The sequence below is a fragment of the Bos javanicus genome, chromosome 10 (assembly GCF_032452875.1).
Source record: "Bos javanicus breed banteng chromosome 10, ARS-OSU_banteng_1.0, whole genome shotgun sequence".
NCBI classification, from domain to species: Eukaryota; Metazoa; Chordata; class Mammalia; order Artiodactyla; family Bovidae; genus Bos; species Bos javanicus.
This window is the reverse complement of record NC_083877.1, coordinates 86,428,846-86,451,120: the sequence shown is the minus strand read 5'-3', so window position 1 is coordinate 86,451,120 and position 22,275 is coordinate 86,428,846. Positions and strand designations below refer to the sequence as shown.

General features: G+C 47.2%; 1 protein-coding gene and 1 pseudogene across 1 annotated transcript in view; both read left to right on the top strand.

Moving 5' to 3' along the window:
* Positions 1–10,216, top strand: part of LOC133254993 (heme transporter FLVCR2-like) — a 49,835-nt gene extending 39,619 nt beyond the window's left edge. The window contains exons 6-10 of the mRNA XM_061429503.1: positions 2,422–2,532; positions 3,315–3,420; positions 3,569–3,680; positions 4,361–4,416; positions 8,349–10,216. Of these exons, the coding sequence (XP_061285487.1) occupies positions 2,422–2,532; positions 3,315–3,420; positions 3,569–3,680; positions 4,361–4,416; positions 8,349–8,426 (463 nt within the window). The 3' untranslated portion in view covers positions 8,427–10,216. The remainder of the gene's footprint in view (positions 1–2,421; positions 2,533–3,314; positions 3,421–3,568; positions 3,681–4,360; positions 4,417–8,348) is intronic.
* A 10,368-nt stretch (positions 10,217–20,584) lies between these two features.
* Positions 20,585–21,634, top strand: LOC133255446 (tRNA wybutosine-synthesizing protein 5-like; annotated as a pseudogene).
* Positions 21,635–22,275: the final 641 nt, after the last annotated feature.

Here is a 22,275-nt window from a genome sequence, read left to right as displayed (position 1 = left end):
TCTATTTGGAACCTTTTTTTTAGAAATCTCCGTACTGTTTTCTATAGTGGCTGCACCAATTTGCAGCGCCCACCAGCAGTTCACAGGGCCCCTTTCCGCATGCTTCTCGGCCGTCTGTGTGTCTTCTGTGGAAGAATGTCCGCACGGATCCTATGCCCACTTTTCCCTTGGGTTTTTTTTTTCTTTTGATGTAGAGTTGTATTAAATCTCTGTATAGCTTGGATATTGACTCCTTACAGATACACCTTCTCCATGCAGTAGATGGCCTTTTGCCTTTGTTGGTAGTCTCCTTTCCTGTGCTAAAGCTCTCCAGTTTGATGTAGTCCTGTTTGTTTGATTTCGCTTTTGGCTCCCTTGCCCGAGGAGACATTTCCCGCCCCGCACCCCCCGCCCTCGAAATTACTAAGACTGATGTCAGTGTACTGCCTATAAATTTATTCTAGAATTTTTGTGGTTTCAATCTTACATTTAAGTCTTTAATCCATTTTGAGTTTGTTTTTCTGCATAGCGTGAGAGAGCAGTTGATTTGATTCTTTTGTATATAGCTGTCCAATTTTCCAACAGCATCTGTTGAAGTCTGTCTTTCCCCACTGTATGTTCTTGCCTCTTTCATCATGGGCTCATGGTTCACATACATGTGGGTTCACTTCTGAGTCCCTATTCGGATCCATGGATCCAGGTGTCTGTTTATACCAGTACCATTCAGGCTGGATTACAGTAGCTTTGGAGGACAGTGTGAAATCTGGAAGAACTGATGCCTGTAGTTTTATACTTTCTCAAGACTGCTTTGGCTATATGGGGCCTTTTGTATTTCCATACAAATATTAGAATCATTTGTTCTAATTCTGCCAAGTTGCCATCACTGTTCTGACAGCAATTGCTTTGAATATGCCGACCGCCTTGGATCACACTGTTTAAAGATTTTCCTTGTGTCCTGAGACTCGCTTGTGTCACTAAAAATTTGCCTCTTGGAACTGCTTTTCCTGTACCCCGCAGAGTTTGTGTTGTGTTTTTTGTTAATTTGTTTCCAGATGTTCTTTTTTTTAAATTTCTACTTTGATTTCTTCAGTGACCTAGTGGTTGCTTGGGAGATAATTGTTTAGCCTCCATGTTTTTGTGTTTTTTGTAGTTTTTTTCTCATTGTTCATTTTTAAAAATATTTTAAAGTTCCTTTTTACATTAAAAAATTTGCTTGTTTTTTAATTGAAGGATAATTGCTTTACAGAATTTTGTTGTTTTCTTTCAAACATCAACATGAATCAGCCATTCTCATAGTTAATTTCTAACCTCAGTTTTGTGATTAGAAAAGATGCTTGATATGATTTCAGTTTTCTTAAATCAGTCATACTTTTCCTGCAGGGCCTTTGTAAGGGTTAAATGAAATACTAAATATATGTAAAGTGCATAAGAGAATCTCTGGTGTCCAATAAGTGCAGTATTAGTTTCACGTAAGCACAGTATGCACCTGCCAGCCCCACCATGTTTCTGGCTTCAGCAGAGATGAGGGAAGGCTCTGAGCTTCCGTGGTCTGAGTCCTGATGCTCGTGCAGAGTGCACAAGGAGCTGCCTTGTGAGTCCCTGACCTCAGTCAGGAGGACAGGGAGAGGGGGCCTGTCCCAGTGCAGGACTCAGGGCCACAGCGGTCCTGGGGGGCAAGCTGGCGGAGAGGTGCATGGAGGGGCTCAGGCAGGGTGAGCCTGAAACGGAAGCCAGCACAGAAGGGCCTTCTGAGGGACCAGCAGAGGGACACGCACCCAGGAGGGGGCGCAGCTTTCTCCCTTGGGCTTTGGAATCAGGGGCTAGTTCAGGGCTGGAGACTGTTCTCTCAGCTGCACTGTCAGGAGTGGAGGAGTTCAGATTCAGCAGGAAAAGCTGTGCTGCACGTGTGCAGGTGGCAAGAGGAAGGACGTGGAGACGACAGAGACTCTCACAGTCAGGTCCCTGCCCGGCACTGTCCGGGGGTCGGGGGGCGATGCAGACAAGCAGAATGGGCTTCTGGGTCCTGTGACCACTGCCACCTGACCACAGCTGGTGTGAGCCCCTGTTTTTTTTTTTTCCCTGGTGGAAGGAGAAAAGGAAAGGGCTGTGTCGTGCCTGTGGATAGGAGGTGGCCAGTCCAGGTGCAGTGTTTACTCGCTGAGAGGTTTCTGCAGGAGAACACACGTGCTACAAGATGGCTTCGCACTGTCCTGGTCTGACCCTTTGTAGCTCTGAGCACAGTGTGACCATTGGTCTGGTGTCCATCAACCTCACGGACAGAAAATTCTATGAGAGTAAATAGCACACAGACGTGGGCTTGCTCAGCGCTCAGCAGTTGCCCAGAAGATAAGAAGTGGGGTGGAGGAAAAGAGGAAGGAAGAAGGGAAAATATCCTGTTAAAGTCTGCAGTTTATGACTCAACTTCATTGCCTCTACTTGTAGGGAGACCACTTTGGTGGTCTATGTCATGACTCTGGTGGGCATGGTGGTTTACACAAACACCTTGAACCTGGGACACCTGTGGGTAGTATTCATCACGGCTGGCGCAATGGGGTAAGTTGTACTTCGAACCTGCTTAACTGGAAAGCACCATCCATGGTTCTGAGACCTACTGACATCCTACGATGCGATAGAGATCTGCCGCCTCTCATGACTTCTGCACACGTGTAAATGGCCAGAGGTCATGTTCACTCATAAGACTTCAAAAGGCTGCCTCGGGCATCCAGGCCGTCCATGCTGTTGGAACGGACTATGTCCTTCATAAATCTCTGGGAGGCTAGGAAATGTTTAGCGTCTTTATGAGCTCTGCCTGGGACAACATGGGGTCACAGAAAGTACACAGGCCTGGGGATCAGAAAGGTGGGTCCTGAGCTCACTGTTGCCGACTGTTTGTTAGATCATAGGCACCTCCCTACTCACTCTGAGGCTCAGTATCTTCATCCGTAATTGCAGATGAGTGGCCTCCCTTGTGGAGTTGTTGGAAAGAAGGAGAGGATTAACAGACGTGAAAGCACCAGGAAGTGTGGTGCAGTTGTAAGGGACCAGAGCTGGAATTTTCTAGACCTCTTGTATGACAAAGTATAGGAAATGGCGCCTCTTCCACAGGGATCTCTGCTCAGCTTCACCTCTTGCTTATTTTCCTATGGACGATACACGTGACGGTGTGTGAGCGTGCGTGTGTATAATGACCACCTAGAGGGTGGCCTGATTTTCAAGGGCCTGGCATGTCTTGATGGGAAGAAACAGAAAAGGGAGTTGTAGGGCAGGAGCTGGGCACCCTTTTTTCCTTGCTCCGGAATTTCTCCATCACCTCGTTTCTGTGATCTGGCCTTCAGATTCTTTATGACTGGCTACCTCCCACTGGGGTTTGAGTTTGCCGTGGAGCTGACATACCCGGAATCAGAAGGCATGTCGTCTGGCCTCCTCAACGTGTCTGCCCAGGTAGGCCTCTCGTTGGGTGGTAGCACCGGAGCCGTGGGCCTGTGTTCCCTGCCGGGCTCAGCGGGTGCAGGCGATGCATAAGGCAGCTCAGCTCCCCATGGGCTGCGTGGCTGGGCCCCTGTCTCCCGTCTTCTCCGTGTCTTTGCAGGTATTCGGGATCATCTTCACCATCTCCCAGGGCCAGATTATCGACAACTATGGAACCATGCCTGGGAACATCTTCCTGTGTGTCTTCCTGACCCTTGGAGCGGTGCTCACTGGTGAGTCAGGGCCTCAGGACAAAGTGATGCTCTGACTGTGCCTGAGTTTATGCTGTTGGCAGTGTGGCACCCAATGTCTTCACTGATCATACAGCTAAGGGGCTCACGTGCAGCAGGGCAGACGAGAGGGTTCATGAGGAAGTATCTTTGGCAGGCAGTAGCATATTTTGTTGGAATGAGCTTCAGTTTTGGAAGCTTCAGTTTTTTGGAATGAGCTTCAATTTTTTGGAATGAGCTTCAGTTTTTTTGGAATGAAACTAATGAGCTTCAGTTTTTTGGAATGACTTTCCAAAAGACCCTTGTCGGAACCCTGCACTGTGACACTGACCTCCATAGCCCTTGACCTTGGGCAAGTGGACCATCCTCTGGGAGCCCCACTTTCCTAATCTGTAGAATGGAGATGGCTGTGAGGCTTGGAGCACTGTGTGCAAACTCCCTGCAAATATCAGGGGTCTATGCATGGAGGCCAGTGTTGTCACTGGCTTCTTCCTGTCTGGCACAGCAGTGGTTCCCAGGCTCTGTCAAGCTGGCTGGTGGAACCTCCAGATCCCTGGAGGGTCTGAAGGAGATGGGATACCCGTGATCCTTAGGGGAGTACGGGCTCCCTCTTGTGGTTAAACTTGACCATTGCTCTGCTTGATATGTTTCTGTTGCCCTTCTTCTGTGTCCTTGAACCTCAGCATTCATCAAGGCAGATCTCCGGAGGCAGGATGCAAACAAAGAAATTCCTGAGACTGTGAGTATGTGGGAGCTGCTGGGCTGAGATGTGGGCTCAGACTTTGCTGAGGCTGTGGCATTGGGGTGAATCAGGGGGTGGGGGTAGCACCAGGGGGACTGGTGGCTGTGAGAGCCACGCAGCGTCACACACATGGAGATAAAGGGTTTCCTCCGTGGGGCTCAGCCCCGCTTTTCTGCTGCCCTCTCCGGGTTTTTCTGCCACTTCCTTCTCTGCTCCTGGCCTCCCTGCTCTGGTCTCCAGAGCTGGTCCCTGTGTCACAGTCTGCTGAGCAACACCCACCCCGGGGTCCTGAGACAAGTCCTGACGCCCTGGCTCCTCTCCTTTCAGCCTGGGGTTCATGAACAGAGAGGAAATGTGGGGGGCTGGCTCCTTCATCCTGTCATAGCGGTGGTGGCCCCGAGGCAGTGGCTCTCCTGGCATGTGGCAGGGCCTCAGGAGGTGCCAGGGAGGGACCAGAGCCAATGGGTTGCCAGCAGGGCTCTAAAAGTACAAGTCAGGAAGCAGGAGTGGATCATGGTGGAAGGGGAGAGGACCAGGAAGTAGATCGAGAACAGAAGAGTATTTCCCATCTTTTCTAATTGGGAAAGATGGGAACTCTCTTAACCCTCGTGCTGTGCTGTGCTTAGTCACAGTGTCCGACTTTGTGACCAAGCACTTTGTGACTAAGTCACTTCAAAGTGTCTGACTCTTTATAACCCTATGGACTGTAGCCTGCCAGGCTCCTCTGTCCATGGGGATTCTCCAGGCAAGGATACTGGAGTGGGTTACCATGCCCTCCTCCAGGGGATCTTCCCAACGAAGGGATCGAACCCAGGTCTCCCGCATTGTGGGAGGATTCTTTACCATCTGAGCCACCAGGGAAGCCCAAGAATACTGGAGTGTGTAGCCTATCCCTTCTCCAGGGGATCTTCCTGACCCAGGAATCGAACTGGGGTCTCCTGCTTTGCAGGTGGAGCTACCAGGGAATCCTTTAACCAATGTGTTAGATATCAAATCTGAATCAGGATGAAGGGAATTTCAGCTCTCAGGAGTCAGTGGGATATTGCTTAAAAAAAAACAAATCACCCAAAACCTGTTACGGAGGTAATACACATACTTTGTGGAAAAAATTTAAAATATGGCAAAGTGTACAAATTTTTTAATCTTTTGTCTGTTTTAAAGTGTACAAAATTTGAAAGGCATCGTGTAATAGCATCACCTAGAGATGAGGTCCTGTATTTTTGCATTTACTCACACGTCTGTGTACACATATATATGTGTAGATATATGTATGTATTTTTTAAACCAAAGTAGAATCTCGCGCTTTTGTGGTTCTGCAAGCTTTCCTGTCCCACGTGCTTTCGTACTTTCTGCAAGCGCTTCGTCAGGTCATTAGTCTTTTACAACGTACTTGACATCACAGTGTTCTAATAACTGCACATGGATAGACATGATTTGATTGACAACTTTCCTGTCCAGGAACACTAAGAGTGTCTCTGGTTGTTGTTAGAAATTATATTGTGTTTACTGTTCTGGAGCGGACTCTTTGGGCATGTTCTTAAGCACTGTATTTTCTTGAGAAATGGATCAGTGGTTGTGCCTGTAGTTAAGACTTTGACATGTGTTACCAGACTGTCCTGTAGGAAGAAGGTACTATCAATACTACTAATGTACATTGCTCTAGCAGTGTATGGGGCCAACCCTGAGTATTTCTCATTTTGAAAATCTTTGCCAATTATCGAAGGCAAAAATGGTATCTGAGAGAGGTACGTTTAGTGCTTTAAGGCTGTGCGCTGAGAGACGTTTGTCCTCTGATCTCACGCCCTGGAGTTGGCAGGTGGCAGCAAGGAGCAGGTGAAGGGGGAGGCGCCTGGGACAGGACGTTCAGTGGGGCACAGGGAACGCCTGAGACAGGAGCGGTCTTCTCAGGAGCCTGTGAGAAGCGCAGCAGCAGCCCCGCGGAGATGGGCTTGTCCCTGTGCCATAGACGAGGACACGTGATCTGGGACACTTGGGTGACTATAGTGTGAGCCTATGAAAAGGTGCCTATGATAACAGGATGGATTACTCATGAAAAGCTTTCAATTTGAAATGTGATGCATTGTGTCAAGCGATATGAGACTCTGCTGTATTTACTCTGTAATCAGTGTTTCCCTGGGCAAAAGCAAACAGAGGAAAGTAAAGGCTGCCCGTAGGCCTAGTGCCCAGAGATACCCTAGTGACACTTTAGTCATTTCCCAGCGTCTTCCGTGGATGCAGAAATGTGCTTGTGCACGCTGGATTTTCTACTCTGCTTGTTTCCTTAGGAGAGTCTGACAACCTTTCTACACCGCTGCCCCCAACCCCACGTCTCCATGTACACGTGTCCGTTTCCTCCTGTTTCCTACTTAGGTCGTCCCACATTTCCCTGTCTCACAGGCAGATCCTTGTCCCCGTGGGCCAGGTTTATTATCCAGCAGGCGGTGAGGGCTCAGTCCCGTGCGTGTGGACCGTGGGAAGCAGCGCGAGTCGGGCCAGGAGGCCAGTGGGTGCAGGCTCACGGTGCTGTCCTGGATACACCTGGGGGGCCTGGTGGGACGGGGGTCAGAGGCACGTGGGGCTGGTCCCAGGGAAGTCAGGGCTGTCAGAGGGCGTCGTGAAGGAGCCGTCATTTTCCCACCGAGGTGGCAGGTGTGGCAGGGACCTGCAGACCGTCCTAGGACTTCAGTCTCAGCGCCCGGGGACGACAGGGCAGGGAGCGCATCGGGCCAGAGCTGCGCTTTCTGATCAGTGAGGTGGGTCACTGGCAGAAAGAGCCAGAACTTCCAGTGGGTCAGGAGTGACGCTGATGATGACACTCTGTGTTTGGGTTTCCATTTGTCTTCCAGTTGGTAGTTCTTGGCCCCAGAGACACTAAGCCCTGTTTATCTGTGACTTCAAGGTGATGGTGCTGAAGGAGGCGGGTGTGTGTGCATGAGTGTGTCAGAGACAGGAGGTGGCATGAGTGGTTGAAGGCGGCTCCTGGCTCTTGAGTGAGGGCTTCTCAGAGATGAGGCCAAGCTGGTGCCGACAAGTTAGCAAGATGGAGAACCGGACGCTGGATCTCTGCTTTGCCTCCGCCACGGGCTGCCCTGGGCGTCGTGGCGGGTGAAGTGCCGTTTGTCCAGCTGATGTGGCCTGCATGTGCTCCGCCAGCCTCGATGGTCAGAGCTGTGTGGGGCTCGGCCTGTGCTCGAGGCCTTGTTGGGAGCAAGATGAGCCCCTGAGGGAAGAAGCAAAGTGTTCCTAAAATAGCAGACAAACGCCCAAGTTGGCAGTTAGTACTTAGGGGCCTCAGAGCATAATCTTCAGGGCATATTTAAATCCCACCCAGCTAATAAGCGTGACCCTGAATACCTCCTAATTCTGTGCCATCGTCCCCAAGAAATCTGATGACAAACAGCCAAAGTCTCTTCTTCTCTGTGGACGCTATATTAATATATACATACTTTGAGCCATACTGCATCCTGTCTTGGTAACAGTTCACTGTGCGTCTGTTCCACACACATGGTAACCGTGCTCCTCGCCTGGGGGCTGCCCCTGACTGGGGGTAGTCAGCACTCCTGAGGAGGGGACAGACCTGGCCCATCCACAGCCACGTGGGGGTCCATCCAGGTGGGGCGAGGCTGTCAGAAGGGGAGGAGGGTGACCGGAGCTCAGTGGCACTCACAGTGAGGTGGTCCCTGGAGGCTGTGGTGTCCCGGAAGGCTGACCTTTTCGCTCCTCCTTTGCTCCTGTCGTGATGGTGTGTGTGTCTGGGGAGCACTGTGCGTGAACGGAGCCCCTGTCCTCGTCCTTGTTCAGTCGGGGATGATGAGTGCCTGGGACTCTGGTCTTCCCCCTGGATTCCAGACTTATGGGCAGGAAGATGCTCCAGCAGGGAGGAGTCCCTGCCTCTTCCCTCAATGGCTGTCCATTTGTCTGTCTTGTAGAAACCCCAGGAGGGGGAGGAGGAGGAGGACAGCAAGAGCAGCAAAGTCCCCACCACTGTGCAGGAGGAGCATTTCTGAGAGAGGGCAGAGGAGCGACTTGGGGGACTCGGACCGTCCCCACCTCTCCAGCCAGCACAGCTCTACCTGCCAGCCCCACGGCCTCCACCGAGCAGCTTCTGGGGGAACTGGGAGGAACATCTGTGTCTTGTAGGATAGTGCCTCTGCCTCCTGGAACCCACTCCAGAGCTTGCCCTGTCTCCGTGGGGGAGATGCCCTTTCCACCACACAGGTTGGGGCCCCACCCTCCCCTTGCAGGTTCTGGGAGCTGGGGAGGCAGAGAGAATCCTGGAGTCAGTCCTGGCTGCTGCCTCACCTTCCTGCTCCAGTCCATCCCTTGGGACAAAGCCTGCACATTATCCTGAAAGAAAGCTTATTCAGGAGATTAACGTTTTCTAGTGTCTGAAGACCCTTAGGAGCCCAGTTCTAAGGAGCAGCAGCTGCTCTGGATGAGGGTCATTCTTGGGCCCCCAGACTGACCACTGACATTCTGTGGGAGAGCAAACACCCTCAGGACAAACCCTTCAGGACCCGGGACCAGGTTCTTCTGGCTCATGTTGCGAATGTCTGCAAACCTCTCTCCTCAGAGCTGATCCAACCAAACATCAATAAACTTGATAAAAACATTGCTGTGACCTAGAAGACTAAGCCGATTTCAGACAGTTGACCTCCTCAGGATGTGATGGTGCTAAGAATCTGGGGGGTCTGGTAGCCTGATTCAGGAACAGAAAGGCTCTTTTCTGCAGAAGACGTCCCAGCCCAGGGCCTTGTGTGCGTCACTGCCACCTCCGTGCCTTCCTCCAGACGCCACTCAGGGGCTCGTGTTCTCCTGCCTGTGACCCTCACTGCAAACTCAGCTGGGTCCTCCCCGCCTGAGAACTCCAAAGGTCTCCTGAGAGATGAGGGGAAGGGGCAGAAGGACAGGCGGCCCGTGAATGGGACTCGGGTCTGCTGGGTTAGGTAAGCGGGTCCACCTCTGGTGGGGACAGTGTTTGCAGCCCCAGCCCCTCTCGCCACCCCCTTCTATAATAGTAATAATTCTTTCTCAGATATTCTGAATTTAAAGGGACTCCCTTTCGATCAGGGGCTTCTCAGGTATCGCCAGTGGTAAAGAATCTGCCTGCCAATGCAGGAGACTCAAGAGACACAGGTCCTATCTCTGGGTCGGGAAGATCTCCTGGAGCAGGAAATGGCATCTCACTCCAGTATTCTTGCCTGGGGAATCCCATGGACAGAGGAGCCTGGCAGGCTGTAGGCTATGGAGTCACAGAGTCAGACATGAGTGAGCGCACACACACACACATGTCCTTTCAACCAGCCCAAGCTGCCCTCTCCTGCCTCACCTGCTGTCTGGCTCTAATCACGGGCTTGGGGAGAATCTCCTCAAAATAAGACATTTTGGTTGTTTCTCACGTGCCTTGCGCTCTGTGATCACAACCTCTGTGCTGTTTTGTTGTGGCCACTGCCCCAGGCTCAGCATACTGGAGCTGCCTGCGTGGGAGCGGTGCTGGGTGCTTGGGCCACTGCCCGAGGGCAGCTGTTGTGTGTGTGTGTGTGTGTGTGTGTGTGTGTGTGTGTATACAGCACTCTGTACATAAAAGAAGAAGTACACACTTCTGGTGCAAGGACTGAGTTAAGGGTGGAAAGGAGGTGGAAAATGAAGGTGCCTTACTTTTTCATAAGGAGAAAGTGTTTACTCTTGAGTCTCTTAATTTTATAAACAAAATGTTTACTGAAACCATCGTTTTATTTGAAATCATAATTAGTATTTTCTATTTGTAAAACCAGATGTATTAAAGCAATAAAATATCCTCCATGTGGTCTGCCTTGTCACTGGTTGGGACAGAGATGGCTTTGGTGGTGGGAACAGGCTGGAGGGGTGGGGGCTCGGGGTAGAGGAGGCGGTCCTCCACACTGTGGAAGGTGGTCCTCTGTAGACATCGATGTTACCATGCCAGTGGGTTAGTTTTTAAAGACGAGGCTGCAGACGTTACTGTCTGTCCACGTGGAGACTGCAACTCAAGGCCGGATCAGTGGCTCCAGCAACTTTCAGTTCCAAGTGATCCTTTCACAGTGCATGTCAACCACATCAGTCGACTTCAGACCCTCTCCTAGCTTCTTACCTCAACCACAGCCCAGACCTCACCAGAGCCCACAAGACCCCATGCACTGTGGCCCCCACCTTCCTATCTGACCATCTGTCCTCCACGGTTCTGTTCAGTCTCTCTGCTCCAGCCACACGACCTCCCTGCCGTGCCTTGAATGTGCCAAGCATGTTCCCAGCGCAGGGCCATAGCACCTGCCAGTCCCTGTGTCTGGGGTGCACTGGCTGCAGATGTCCGTATGACTTGTTTCCTCACTTCAGCTCAAACATCCCCTCTCCAGAGAGGCCTCCCCTGCCTGCCACCTCACTCTGTCTTGCTGCCTTACACGATGTTGTGATTGTTGTTTATCCACCGACTGTCTTCCCCACAGGACTGTAAACTTCACTTTGGGGACCTTGTCACTGTGTTCACTGTTCCTTCCTCTGTGCTTGGACCAGTGCCAGGCATGTAGTCAGGGCTCTGGATGCACTGTTGAAGGAAGACCTGGAAGAGTGGGTACCATGCCCCTGAGACCGTCTCCACCCCTGCCTCCCCCTGCTTCTCAGTGACCTTCGCAGAAGGGAGGAAGGGATTGCACACTATGAACGAGAGCAGTTTCCGTGGACTCTGGACTTTGCCGTGGCCGAGGCAGCTGCAGGAAAGGGTGGGAGGCCCAGTAGGGAAGCAGGAGAGAGAACCAGGAGGCAGGGAGATAATTCAGGCACTTTTCCTGCACACCTTATCTCTGCAAGATTTCCAGGAGGAGGCTGAATTTTAAAAATAGATACACAAAAAGCAGCAAAGGTTAACTGTATAGCGGTGGGAACTACAGTCAATATCTTGTGATAACCTATAATGGGAGATAATCTGAAAATAATATTTGTACTATCTGTGTATGTGTATATGTAATTGAATCACCTTGCTGTGTGCCTGAAACACTGCAAGTCAATGATACGTCAATAAAATACATATATAAAGAAAAAAATTCCACGGACAGACGAACCTGGTGGGTTAACGTCCATAGCATCACAAAGAAGTGGACAAAACTGAGTGACTGAGCTTCATCATCACCCTACAAAGGACCATCCAGTGATCTCTCAAAATTGCTTGATTTGTACTAAAAATAACCCAAAGACTGCTATCAGATCTCCCCAGACAGGACCCAACACAGGAGCCTGTGCCGAGGACTGACAAATAGACTTGACTTCAGTGCCTTGAGCCACAGGAAATTTCAGATTCCTGCTAGTACTGGTGGTCTTTTTCAGGACGGGTGGAGGCACCAGGACTGAAAAAGCCTCCAAAGTGGTGAAAGCCACGTTTAAGGAAAATTTCCCCCAATTTGGATAGTCTGCTGCTGCTGCTGCTGAATCGCTTCAGTCGTGTCTGACTCTGTGCGACCCCATAGACGGCAGCCCACCAGGCTCTGCTGTCCCTGGAATTCTCCAGGCAAGAACACTGGAGTGGGTTGCCATTTCCTTCTCCAATGCATGAAAGTGAAAAGTGAAAGTGAAGTCGCTCAGTCATGTCCGACTCTTCGAGACCCCATGGACTGCAGCCCACCAGGCTCCCCCATCCATGGGATTTTCCAGGTAAGAGTGCTAGAGTGGGTGCCATCGCCTTCTCCACTGGATAGTCTAGCACCCTTCAAAGTGATAATGGGCCTGCTGTTTTCTCTAGCATAACCCAATAGATGTCCAAACCACTGCAAATTAACGGAAAGCTATATTCATTCTGGAGTGCACATTCAATAGGAATAACAGAGAAAATGAATTCTACATTAAATAGCATTGCAAATATATGTTGAGTCTAATTTAACTTGGGGTTAGGGCTTGACAGTTGCCCCACTATGGATCAGAGTGGCTTCCAGAATCAGGCTTAAAATTAGCCTCTTTTTATTGTATGGTAGGCCATTCCATGTGTCTGCCCATGAGGGACACTGTATAAATACTCCGGAAGATATAGCAGTTACCAATTATTCAAACTCTAGGCACAATACAAACCTCTGTTCATGAATTTGCTTCTAGCAAATCTTCCTTACATCCTTTCCAGCCTGGACGTTGCATCCTCTTAAAACGTGTGGAGGACAAGGGCCTGAGCACCAGCTGACTGCAAAGTGGACAGAACCACCTGTGGTATTACTCATCACACACTCATCTGTCAGGTTAGCTGGAGTAACTGGAGTAAAGCCACGGATACATCACAGTCAGGTCAAAGCAGCCTCACCGTCATCAGAAAATGACCCAACTCCTGAGTCCTAGAGAGCAGTGTGTTCGTGAACCCTTAGAAGACTTAAGGTTGCTCTTCAGAAAGGATAAGTATGGAGAATAAAATTTCCTTGCAGAAGGAATTTCATCAGGTTCAAATAGTCGCAGAGAATTGTTTTACTTACTAAAATTATTAAGGAGTATTCCTGACCCAAAGCTGATCAATTCCATTTCATGATCACCCCCTCATTGCCTCTGTTCAGCAGGAAGTAGCCAGAACAATCATCACCCCTTATTCCCACAAGATTGTGGAATGGACATTGATAGATAGGAATTGCAATAGGGTCGGGGCAAGCACATGGCTTTTAGTGAGTGGCAGTTAGAGGTCCCACTCAGCCATTGGTTAGAGTCAGAATGGCCCCCTACTTCCTCTGTTTAAAAGGAGCTGAATTCAGACTGAGGGAAGTTGGGTTTTGTTTTTTTTTAATGAAACAAAGATAAATTTTTAATGATAAAAGGTACAATTCACTAAGAAGATAGACATCATAAACAAACAAAAAGCAAAAATCAGAAGAAATATAAGAGAAAAGAAAAAATACATAATCATAGTGAGACATATAAACATTTCTCTGAGAATATTTTATCAAGTGCAATGGCACCCCACTCCAGTACTCTTGCCTGGAAAATCCCATGGACAGAGGAGCCTGGTAGGCTGCAGTCCATGGGATCTCGAAGAGTCGGACATGACTCTTCTTCACTTTTCATTTTCATGCATTGGAGAAGGAAATGGCAACCCACTCCAGTGTTCTTGCCTGGAGAATCCCAGGCATGGGGGAGCCTGGTGGGCTGCCGTCTGTGGGGTCGCACAGAGTTGGACACGACTGAAGCCACTTAGCAGCAGCATAAAAAATAAGAATAGGAGCATCTTGAAGGATGTCATTAATAATTTAAATATAGTAGATCTGTTTATATTAATTTATATTAACCTTATATACTACACAAATATACTTAAAATTTTATATCTCATAAGTTATTAGATGTCCACAGGGCATTTAGAAAAACTGACAAAAGATAAATATTATTGAATTTCAGAAAGTAGAATTCTTTTTTTGGTGATTCAGTTATACAAATAGATACGTTATTTTTGAAATTATTTTCCATCGTATGTTATTACAAGATATCGACTATCATTCTGTATGCTATACAGTAAACCTTTGTTGCTGTTGCATGTCTAATTTTTTAATTAGAAATCTATCATTCTATTCATGCTAAGAAACAAGTAGAATCAAAATGTCATAATTTTTTTCAGTTAGGCAAAAATTCATAAGGTTTCTAAAATGTATATATTATACATATTAATTATATATGTATAGAAGAGCTTTTCTACTACACTTGATAAAGAACATCAAAAAGAGAAAAAGAAGTGATGGAGAAACCAGAAAACATAAACCAAATGAAATGGGAGCACTGAATATGAAATAGAAAAAGTGAAACAAACTAAATAAAAGTAAAAGATCATCATCCTGCTGCTGCTGCCAAGTCACTTCAGTCATGTCCGACTCTGTGCGACCCCATAGATGGCAGCCCATCAGGCTCCCCCATCCCTGGGATTCTCCAGGCAAGAATACTGGAGTGGGTTGCCATTTCCTTCTCCAATGCATGAAAGTGAAAAGTGAAAGTAAAGTTGCTCAGTAGTGTCTGACTCTTCGAGACTCCGTGGACTGCATCCCACCAGGCTCCTCCATCCATGGGATTTTCCAGGCAAGAGTACTGGAGTGGGGTGCCATTGCCTTCTCCGAAAAGATCATCATAGAGTCCAGTTATTTTTAAACAGGGCTGCTCATTAGAAACATATCTGGAGCTCTGGTGAAAAAAAAGCAATACCTGGGCATTTGTATTTTTCAAAAAGCTCCAAGATAATTCTGATATGCATCTGGATTTAAAAAGTGATTACAGGTTTTTCTATTAAACGATAACATAGAATTCTGTTATTTTTCTGAAAACCGATCATGATAAAATGACATTAAGTGAGTAATAGTTTTATAATTGAAAGATTGCAGCTGCAAGCCATGTGCTATGCTGGGATTCATGACCTCCAGCAGAGAGGATTTTGATCCAGGGACATTTTGTGTAGCAAAAAGTTTTGTTGTAGGAAGCGGGTGCCCCCTCCAGGGCCCGAGAGAGGTCTCTTGTCTAACACTCAGAAAAGAATAGTCTGAGGAGACACATGCTGACAAAGCAAGAGATTTTATTGGGAAAGGAGCACCCGGGCGGAGAGCAGTAGGGTAAGGGAACCCAGGAGCACTGCTCTGCCGAGTGGCCCGAAGTCTCGGGTTTTACGGGATGAGATTAGTTTCGGGTGGTCTTTGGCCAATCATTCTGACTCAGAGTCCTTCCTGGTGGTGCACGCACTGCTCAGCCAATATGGATGACAATGAGAGAGATTCTGGGAAGTGGGCGGACACTCGGTGTCCCCTTTTGACCTTTCCCAAACTCTTCCGGTTGGGGGTGGCTTATTAGTTCCATATTCCTTATCAGGACCTCCTGTCCTAAAACAACTCATGCAAATGGTTACTAGAGAGCCTGGCCAGGGTGGGCGGTTTCAGTGAATGTGTTTCCCCTAACAGTTTTCTTCAAGTATAAAAGGGATAAAGAAAGCTTCTGACATAAACATCAGAAGGGGACAGAAAGAGTGCCCCCTTGCTAGTGTTTAGCAAGATGTTATATATCTGTTAGCAAGTTGCTAATCAGATAAAAGAAGCACATCAAAACAGAGAGTTGCACCAGGCCCCTCTCCTACCACGTGCATTTTTGATAGCACTGGCACAAGGTGAGTCATCCCAAGCCATAAAACAATTGACATGAATCTTGAAAGAAGGCAGATTTCCAAGCAAATACATAGTTTCATTAGCATAGCTTAAGAAAACATTTCCATGAGTAAGATGTACTGGTTTGTTGAGCCATTATCAGTTCAAGCTTTGAGAAAAAGCTTAGTCTTAGGCAGAACCGATTTGAAGAAAGGCAGATTCCAAGTCAAATACATAGTTTCATTAACATAGCTTAAAAAGATTTCCATAAGAAAAACGCATTGGTTAGCTTAAGGTTTGAGAAAAGTTAAGTTCAGGCAGAACCAAGTGTCCTCATGACAACACAGGATTAGAAAAGAAAAAAAACATCTGCCACCTGCAGTTAATTTCCTCCTGCCTCTTGGGGACCCCTAGCCTTCCTACCTGTTACCCTTTCATAATCACAATAGTGAAAGATGTTTATCGATTTTCACAACCAATAGCCAGACAAAAAATAAAAGATAATGACAATTGCAAGCCCTAATGGGAACATGATAACCTAATCCAGAGCAACGTTGGGCTGGTTAACAGCCGGATATGCTTTCATGTTGACACCTCTGGAGGGGGATACATTGGGAATTGCCTCTCTTCAATCACACTTTCCTGTCCCTTCTGGGGCCAGTCAGCAAGCTGAGAGGTCGGGGGTTTAATATGAAAGAAATGATTCATAACCTTGAAGAAACCACGGTGAATGGAGGACTTAAGCAAATAAACACTCATGCTACAGTGAGACAGAAGCTACCAGAAAGGTGGACAGGCAGGAAGTGAGGGGAGCCCCTGAATCACACTTGGGCTCTAAGGAAGGCTTCCTGGAGGAGGTGATGCTTGTCCTGCAGTGAGACAGGACACTAGGCATGATGTGCTCACAGTGCTGGCTGGGAGCCGCAGGTGGGTCCAGTAGGTGGAGGGAAAGCTGGGAGTGGGCGGTGATGGGAGAGGCAGCCAGAGCAGCATCACGACCTCCTGTGGGCTAAGCCAGGGAGTGAGAACCTTCTGGAAGGTAGGGGCAGGACAGAGGCCCGGACAGAAGCGAAGAGCCCTGTGGAGGGTGTGATGGGGAATAAGAGGCCTAAGAAAAATGAAGGCGGCGTTGCGTGATCAAGGTAAGGAGCCATGAGAATCTGAACGAGAGTGGTGCCCATGGGGAAGGTGGTGAGGAGGTCTGCACCCAGTGGACACAGTGATGGTGCCTCTCAGGGCTTGGGTTTGGCTGACTGTGAGCTGGCAGAGCTACTCACTGACACAAGGATTCGGGGGAGAAGCAGAACTGGGCTTGGCCTTTGGATGCTGGGGCAGCAGATGAGCCACAAATAGAAAAGTTTAAACCTCCACAGAGTCTACAAGCCTGAGAGTCACTAGAAGCAGGTGGAAGGTCAGAAAGGGTGAAGACAGAGGTAACAGAGCCTCTGACCACATACCTGCTTTTCTGAGGAGACACCCAGCACGGCTTTGGAGGACACAGCTCAACTGAAGAAGCTTCCCGCGGCACCAGGGTTGGAGGTTTGGTGTTCAGTTTAGCTCCAACATTATAAAGTCCAGGATGGAATTGACCTCATCCCTGGACATCACCTGTGGGCCTCAGAGAAGCAGCACAATCTTCATTCAACTTGTTCCATTTTAAAATTTTACAGTTTTTTTTTTTAAACCAAAGCTTTACATAGTTTAAAAAATCAAATAGTCATGTATCAAAAATGTCATTGCTTACCCTGCTTTCCTGGTCCTCTGAGGTAACTACTTTCAGTTACTAGTAGGTGATTTTTTGGTATTTATCTCCATAGCTCTAAACAACATGGGTATATAGATACTTCCATGCTTCCCTTGTGGCTCAGGTGGTAAAGAATCCGCCTGCAATGCAGCAGATCCTGGTTCAATTCCTGGGTTGGAAGATCCACTGGAGAAGGGATAGGCTACCCAGTCCAGTATTCTGGCCTGGAGAATTCCATGGACAGTTCATGGGGTCACAAAGTCATGGGGACATGACTGAGCAACTTTCACTTTCTCTATAGATACTTCCTGATTTTGTCCACATTAGGCATTGTCTGTTGATTTTCCAATATGGTAGACAAGGATTTAGCTCTGCTCACCCTACCCTCATCTCTACCTCATACATGTGCCCACTTTCCATTCCCGCATCCTCCCAATATAGTTATGCCATATTGGATTATATCAACTTTGTTTTCACAGTATTATGGTTGTGTTCACATTGTTCACAACTGAAGTCACTTAAAGTCACCATGGCTTTGTTCCCCTTTTCCATAGCTTTTTATATTCCACTGAAGTTTTAAATTGACGCCCTTCCCCATTTACTTGGTTATATTTGTGGTTTTTTATCACAAGTCCAGCCCCTAATTCTCTCCAAGTTCTGTTTACCCCACTCTATATTTTCAAATACAACGCCCTCAGTGTCATCTTATTGATAGAATCTTTCCTGGAGTCTTTGATCAGCGTCCATCCGGACAGGCTGTTTTCCTGCCCGACTCATAGCTGTCCACCTGGGAATTTGCTTTTCCACAGTCTCAGTGATTCCCATCCCTGCCCTCATAACCCAGTTTCCTGAATCTCATCTCTCACTCTCTCTAGCTTGCTTCCCTTGTTTTGGTGGAGCACATCCTTTAGCAGCTTCTGGACATAGAGGGAGACAGTTCATTTTCAGTTTGGAAGTGTGAAGTTTGGAAGTGTGAAGACGTGTGACTCGCACTTTTCTTCGGTAGTTTGAGTGTAGGACTCTAGGCAGTTAAGGGTTCTCCTTCAGACGGCGCTGTTGTACTCAGCTCCAGCTTCCCAGCTTGAAGACAGCCTGCTGACATTCTGTGCCTGTTTTCTTCAAAGTGTTTTATGAACCTGTTCTTATCTCTCTGAAAACTCATTGGATCTCCTCTTTGTCCCAGTTTTCTGAAATTTCGTGGTGATGTGGAGTTCAACTCAACTCTATGGACAGGTATCCAGATAGACATGTGCAGTGAAACTTCTCTCGTTCAGGATTCCAGGCTGTACAGAGATGTTCACAAGAACTTGGAGCTAAAATATTAGGGAAATGAAGGAGGTGAAGCAGACAGGGTGTGGGCAAGTGTGCAGTATTACACATGTAAATGACAAATACAAGATGTCCAAGGGCACCATTTTTACAAATTCCAAGTGTCAATACTTCCTAAGAGGGACTCATACAGGGTCTCAACCTGATGTGTTAGCCATTTAGCCTTCCCATTCCCTCCTCACTTCCACTGTATAATCATAAGGGATTTGATTTAGGTCATACCTGAATGGTCTAGTGGTTTTCCCTACTTTCTTCAATTTCAGTCTGAATTTGGCAATAAGGAGTTCATGATCTGAGCCACAGTCAGCTCCCAGTCTTGTTTTTGTTGACAGTATACAGCGTCTCCATCTTTGGCTGCAAAGAATATAATCAATCTGATTTTGGTGTTGACCATCTGGTGATGTCGATGTGTAGAGTCTTCTCTTGTGTTGTTGGAAGAGGGTGTTTGTTATGACCGGTGCATTTTCTTGGCAAAACTCTATTAGTCTTTGCCCTGCTTCATTCCGTATTCCAAGGCCAAATTTGCCTGTTACTCCAGGTGTTTCTTGATTTCCTACTTTAGCATTCCAGTCCCCAATAATGAAAAGGACATCTTTTTTGGGTGTTAGTTCTAAAAGGTCTTGTAGGTCTTCATAGAACCATTGAACTTCAGCTTCTTCAGCATTGCTGGTTGGGGCATAGACTTGGATTACCGTGATATTGAATGGTTTGCCTTGGAAACGAACAGAGATCATTCTGTCGTTTTTGAGACAGACTGGTTCCAAATAGGAAAAGGAGTACGTCAAGGCTGTATATTGTCACCCTGCTTATTTAACTTCTATGCAGAGTACATCATGAGAAACGCTGGGCTGGAAGAAGCACAAGCTGGAATCAAGATTGCCGGGAGAAATATCAATAACCTCAGATATGCAGATGACACCACCCTTATGGCAGAAAGTGAAGAGGAACTAAAAAGCCTCTTGATGAAAGTGAAAGTGGAGAGTGAAGAAGTTGGGTTAAAGCTCAACATTCAGAAAATGAAGATCATGGCATCCGGTCCCATCACTTCATGGGAAATAGATGGGGAAACAGTGGACACAGTGTCAGACTTTACTTTTTTGGGCTCCAAAATCACTGCAGATGGTGACTGCAGCCATGAAATTAAAAGACGCTTACTCCTTGGAAGGAAAGTTATGACCAACCTAGATAGCATATCCAAAAGCAGAGACATTACTTTGCCAACAAAGGTCCGTCTAGTCAAGGCTATGGTTTTTCCTGTAGTCATGTATGGATGTGAGAGTTGGACTGTGAAGAAGGCTGAGCACCGAAGAATTGATGCTTTTGAACTGTGGTGTTGGAGAAGACTCTTGAAAGTCCCTTGGACTGCAAGGAGATCCAACCAGTCCATTCTGAAGGAGATCAGCCCTGGGATTTCTTTGGAAGGAATGATGCTAAAGCTGAAATTCCAGTACTTGGCCACCTCATGCGAAGAGTTGACTCATTGGAAAAGACTCTGATGCTGGAAGGATTGGGGGCAGGAGGAGAAGGGGACGACAGAGGATGAGATGGCTGGATGGCATCACTGACTCAATGGACGTGAGTCTGGGTGAACTCTGGGAGTTGGTGATGGACAGGGAGGCCTGGCGTGCTGCAATTCATGAGTCAGACACGACTGAACGACTGAACTGAGCTGATTCCCTCCTCAGGCTCCATGCTTCCACATCTACAGCCCTGGTGGAGGTGATGGTAAACCAGTGCATGACATTTGGACTTCAAGTTTAATTCCTATTGCCTTGAGCAGTTGTTGGCCTCTAGGGGGCAGACTGTGCTAGCTTTCTGTAGAAAACCAGGAGCTGCTTCTCTCCACAGGGATGCTCAAACCTGGCTGCAAGTTGACATCACCAGGGGAGTTTAAACATGCAGATTATGGGGCTACTCTCAGAGATCTTGACCTGAAATGTGGTTCAGGTTTTGGGAATGTGAAGAGTTCCCCCATGGGATTTTAATGTGCAGCTCAGAGAGGGTCCCGGGACTTGGAAGAGGATTGGCGTGAACAACCATGGCCGGGCACCGCTTCCCGGTACCCCGATTCGAGGGTGTTTCGCAGGAGCAGTTCATAGAGCACCTGTATCCGCAGAGAAAACCTCTAGTGCTAGAAGGAATTGATTTGGGAGCATGTACAAGCAAATGGACAGTGGATTACCTCAGCCACGTCGGAGGGAGGAAAGAGAACTTTACCTTTTGACAAGTTGGTACTAAGGGCAGCTGAAGAAAAGCATACAGAATTCTTTATTTCAGAGGATGAGAAGTACTACCTCTGATCACTTGGAGAAGACCCTAGAAAGGATGTTGCAGATATCAGAAAGCAGTTTCCTTTATTGGAAGGAGATATTAAGTTTCCAAAATTCTTCAAAGAAGAGCAGTTCTTTTCCAGTGTTTTTCGAATCAGCTCACCAGGGTTACAACTTTGGACACACTATGATGTAATGGATAACGTCTTAATACAAGTGACAGGAAAAAAGCGTGTTGTTCTGTTCAGTCCTCGAGATGCCCAATATTTATATTTATCAGGTTCTAAATCAGAAGTACTGAACATAGATAACCCAGACTTAGCGAAATATCCACTGTTTTCCAAGGCTAGAAGGTATGAATGTTCCCTTAAAGCTGGAGATGTGTTATTCATTCCTGCTTTATGGTTCCATAATGTAATTTCTGAAGAGTTTGGAGTGGGAGTGAATGTCTTTTGGAAGCACCTTCCATCTGAATGCTATGATAAAACGGATACCTATGGAAACAAAGATCTGACAGCAGCATCAAGAGCTGTACAAATTTTGGACAGAGCCTTAAAAACACTAGGTGAATTACCAGAGGAATACAGGGACTTCTATGCACGGTGAATGGTCTTGCACATTCAAGACAAAGCCTATAGCAAAAACTTTGAATGAATAATGAAATGAATGCAGTGAGCATAAACTTTTAAATACAGTTCAGCCCAAATATTGGAAAAGTGTAACAAGATGTAAATTAGTTTTTTAAAGATTTAATCTTTGTTACAATAGGAAAGATAAATCAATCTCGGATTTACAGATTAAAAAAAAATAATAATAATAATGTGCAGCTCAAGTTTAGAACCATAGCCCCAGAGCTTTGAATTCTTCATTTTGGGGGTGAAGATTAAAAAAGAAAGAAAGCAAGGAAGCACAGGCACCCAATGACTGTTTAATGTGCAAACCAACAAATCACCTAGATATGTTTTTAAATGCAGCCTCTAGTTCAGTAGGTCCAGGGTGAGCCTAGGCTTTTAATAGGCTCCAGGGCTTGCCTGTCCCCAGACTCTGCCTGAGGAGCCAGTCTGCAGCTTGGATGAATATGAGATGAGACTTGTGGCTCTTTAGCAGCTGAGACTTTATCTTAACATCAATCTTGTTCACACTTGGAGGAACAGGCTTACATTTTTAAAGTTTTGGACGTTCAAAGGTCTTAAATCACCTAGGATATTGACTTGGTCCCAAGATGTCTCTCCATGGACATCTGCTAGATCTGCTCAGATCCCCAGGCTGTATTAAAGTATTCATGCTTTGCAATCCTAGTTTTGCACGACATTCTTTGCAATAGTAAATGTAAAAGGGCTCTTTTTCTATATTTTGGTGGGGATCCCAAATTATAAATTTATACATATAGATGTGGAAGCCTGCACTTGGTATATAGGTTCTTTAGTCCTTA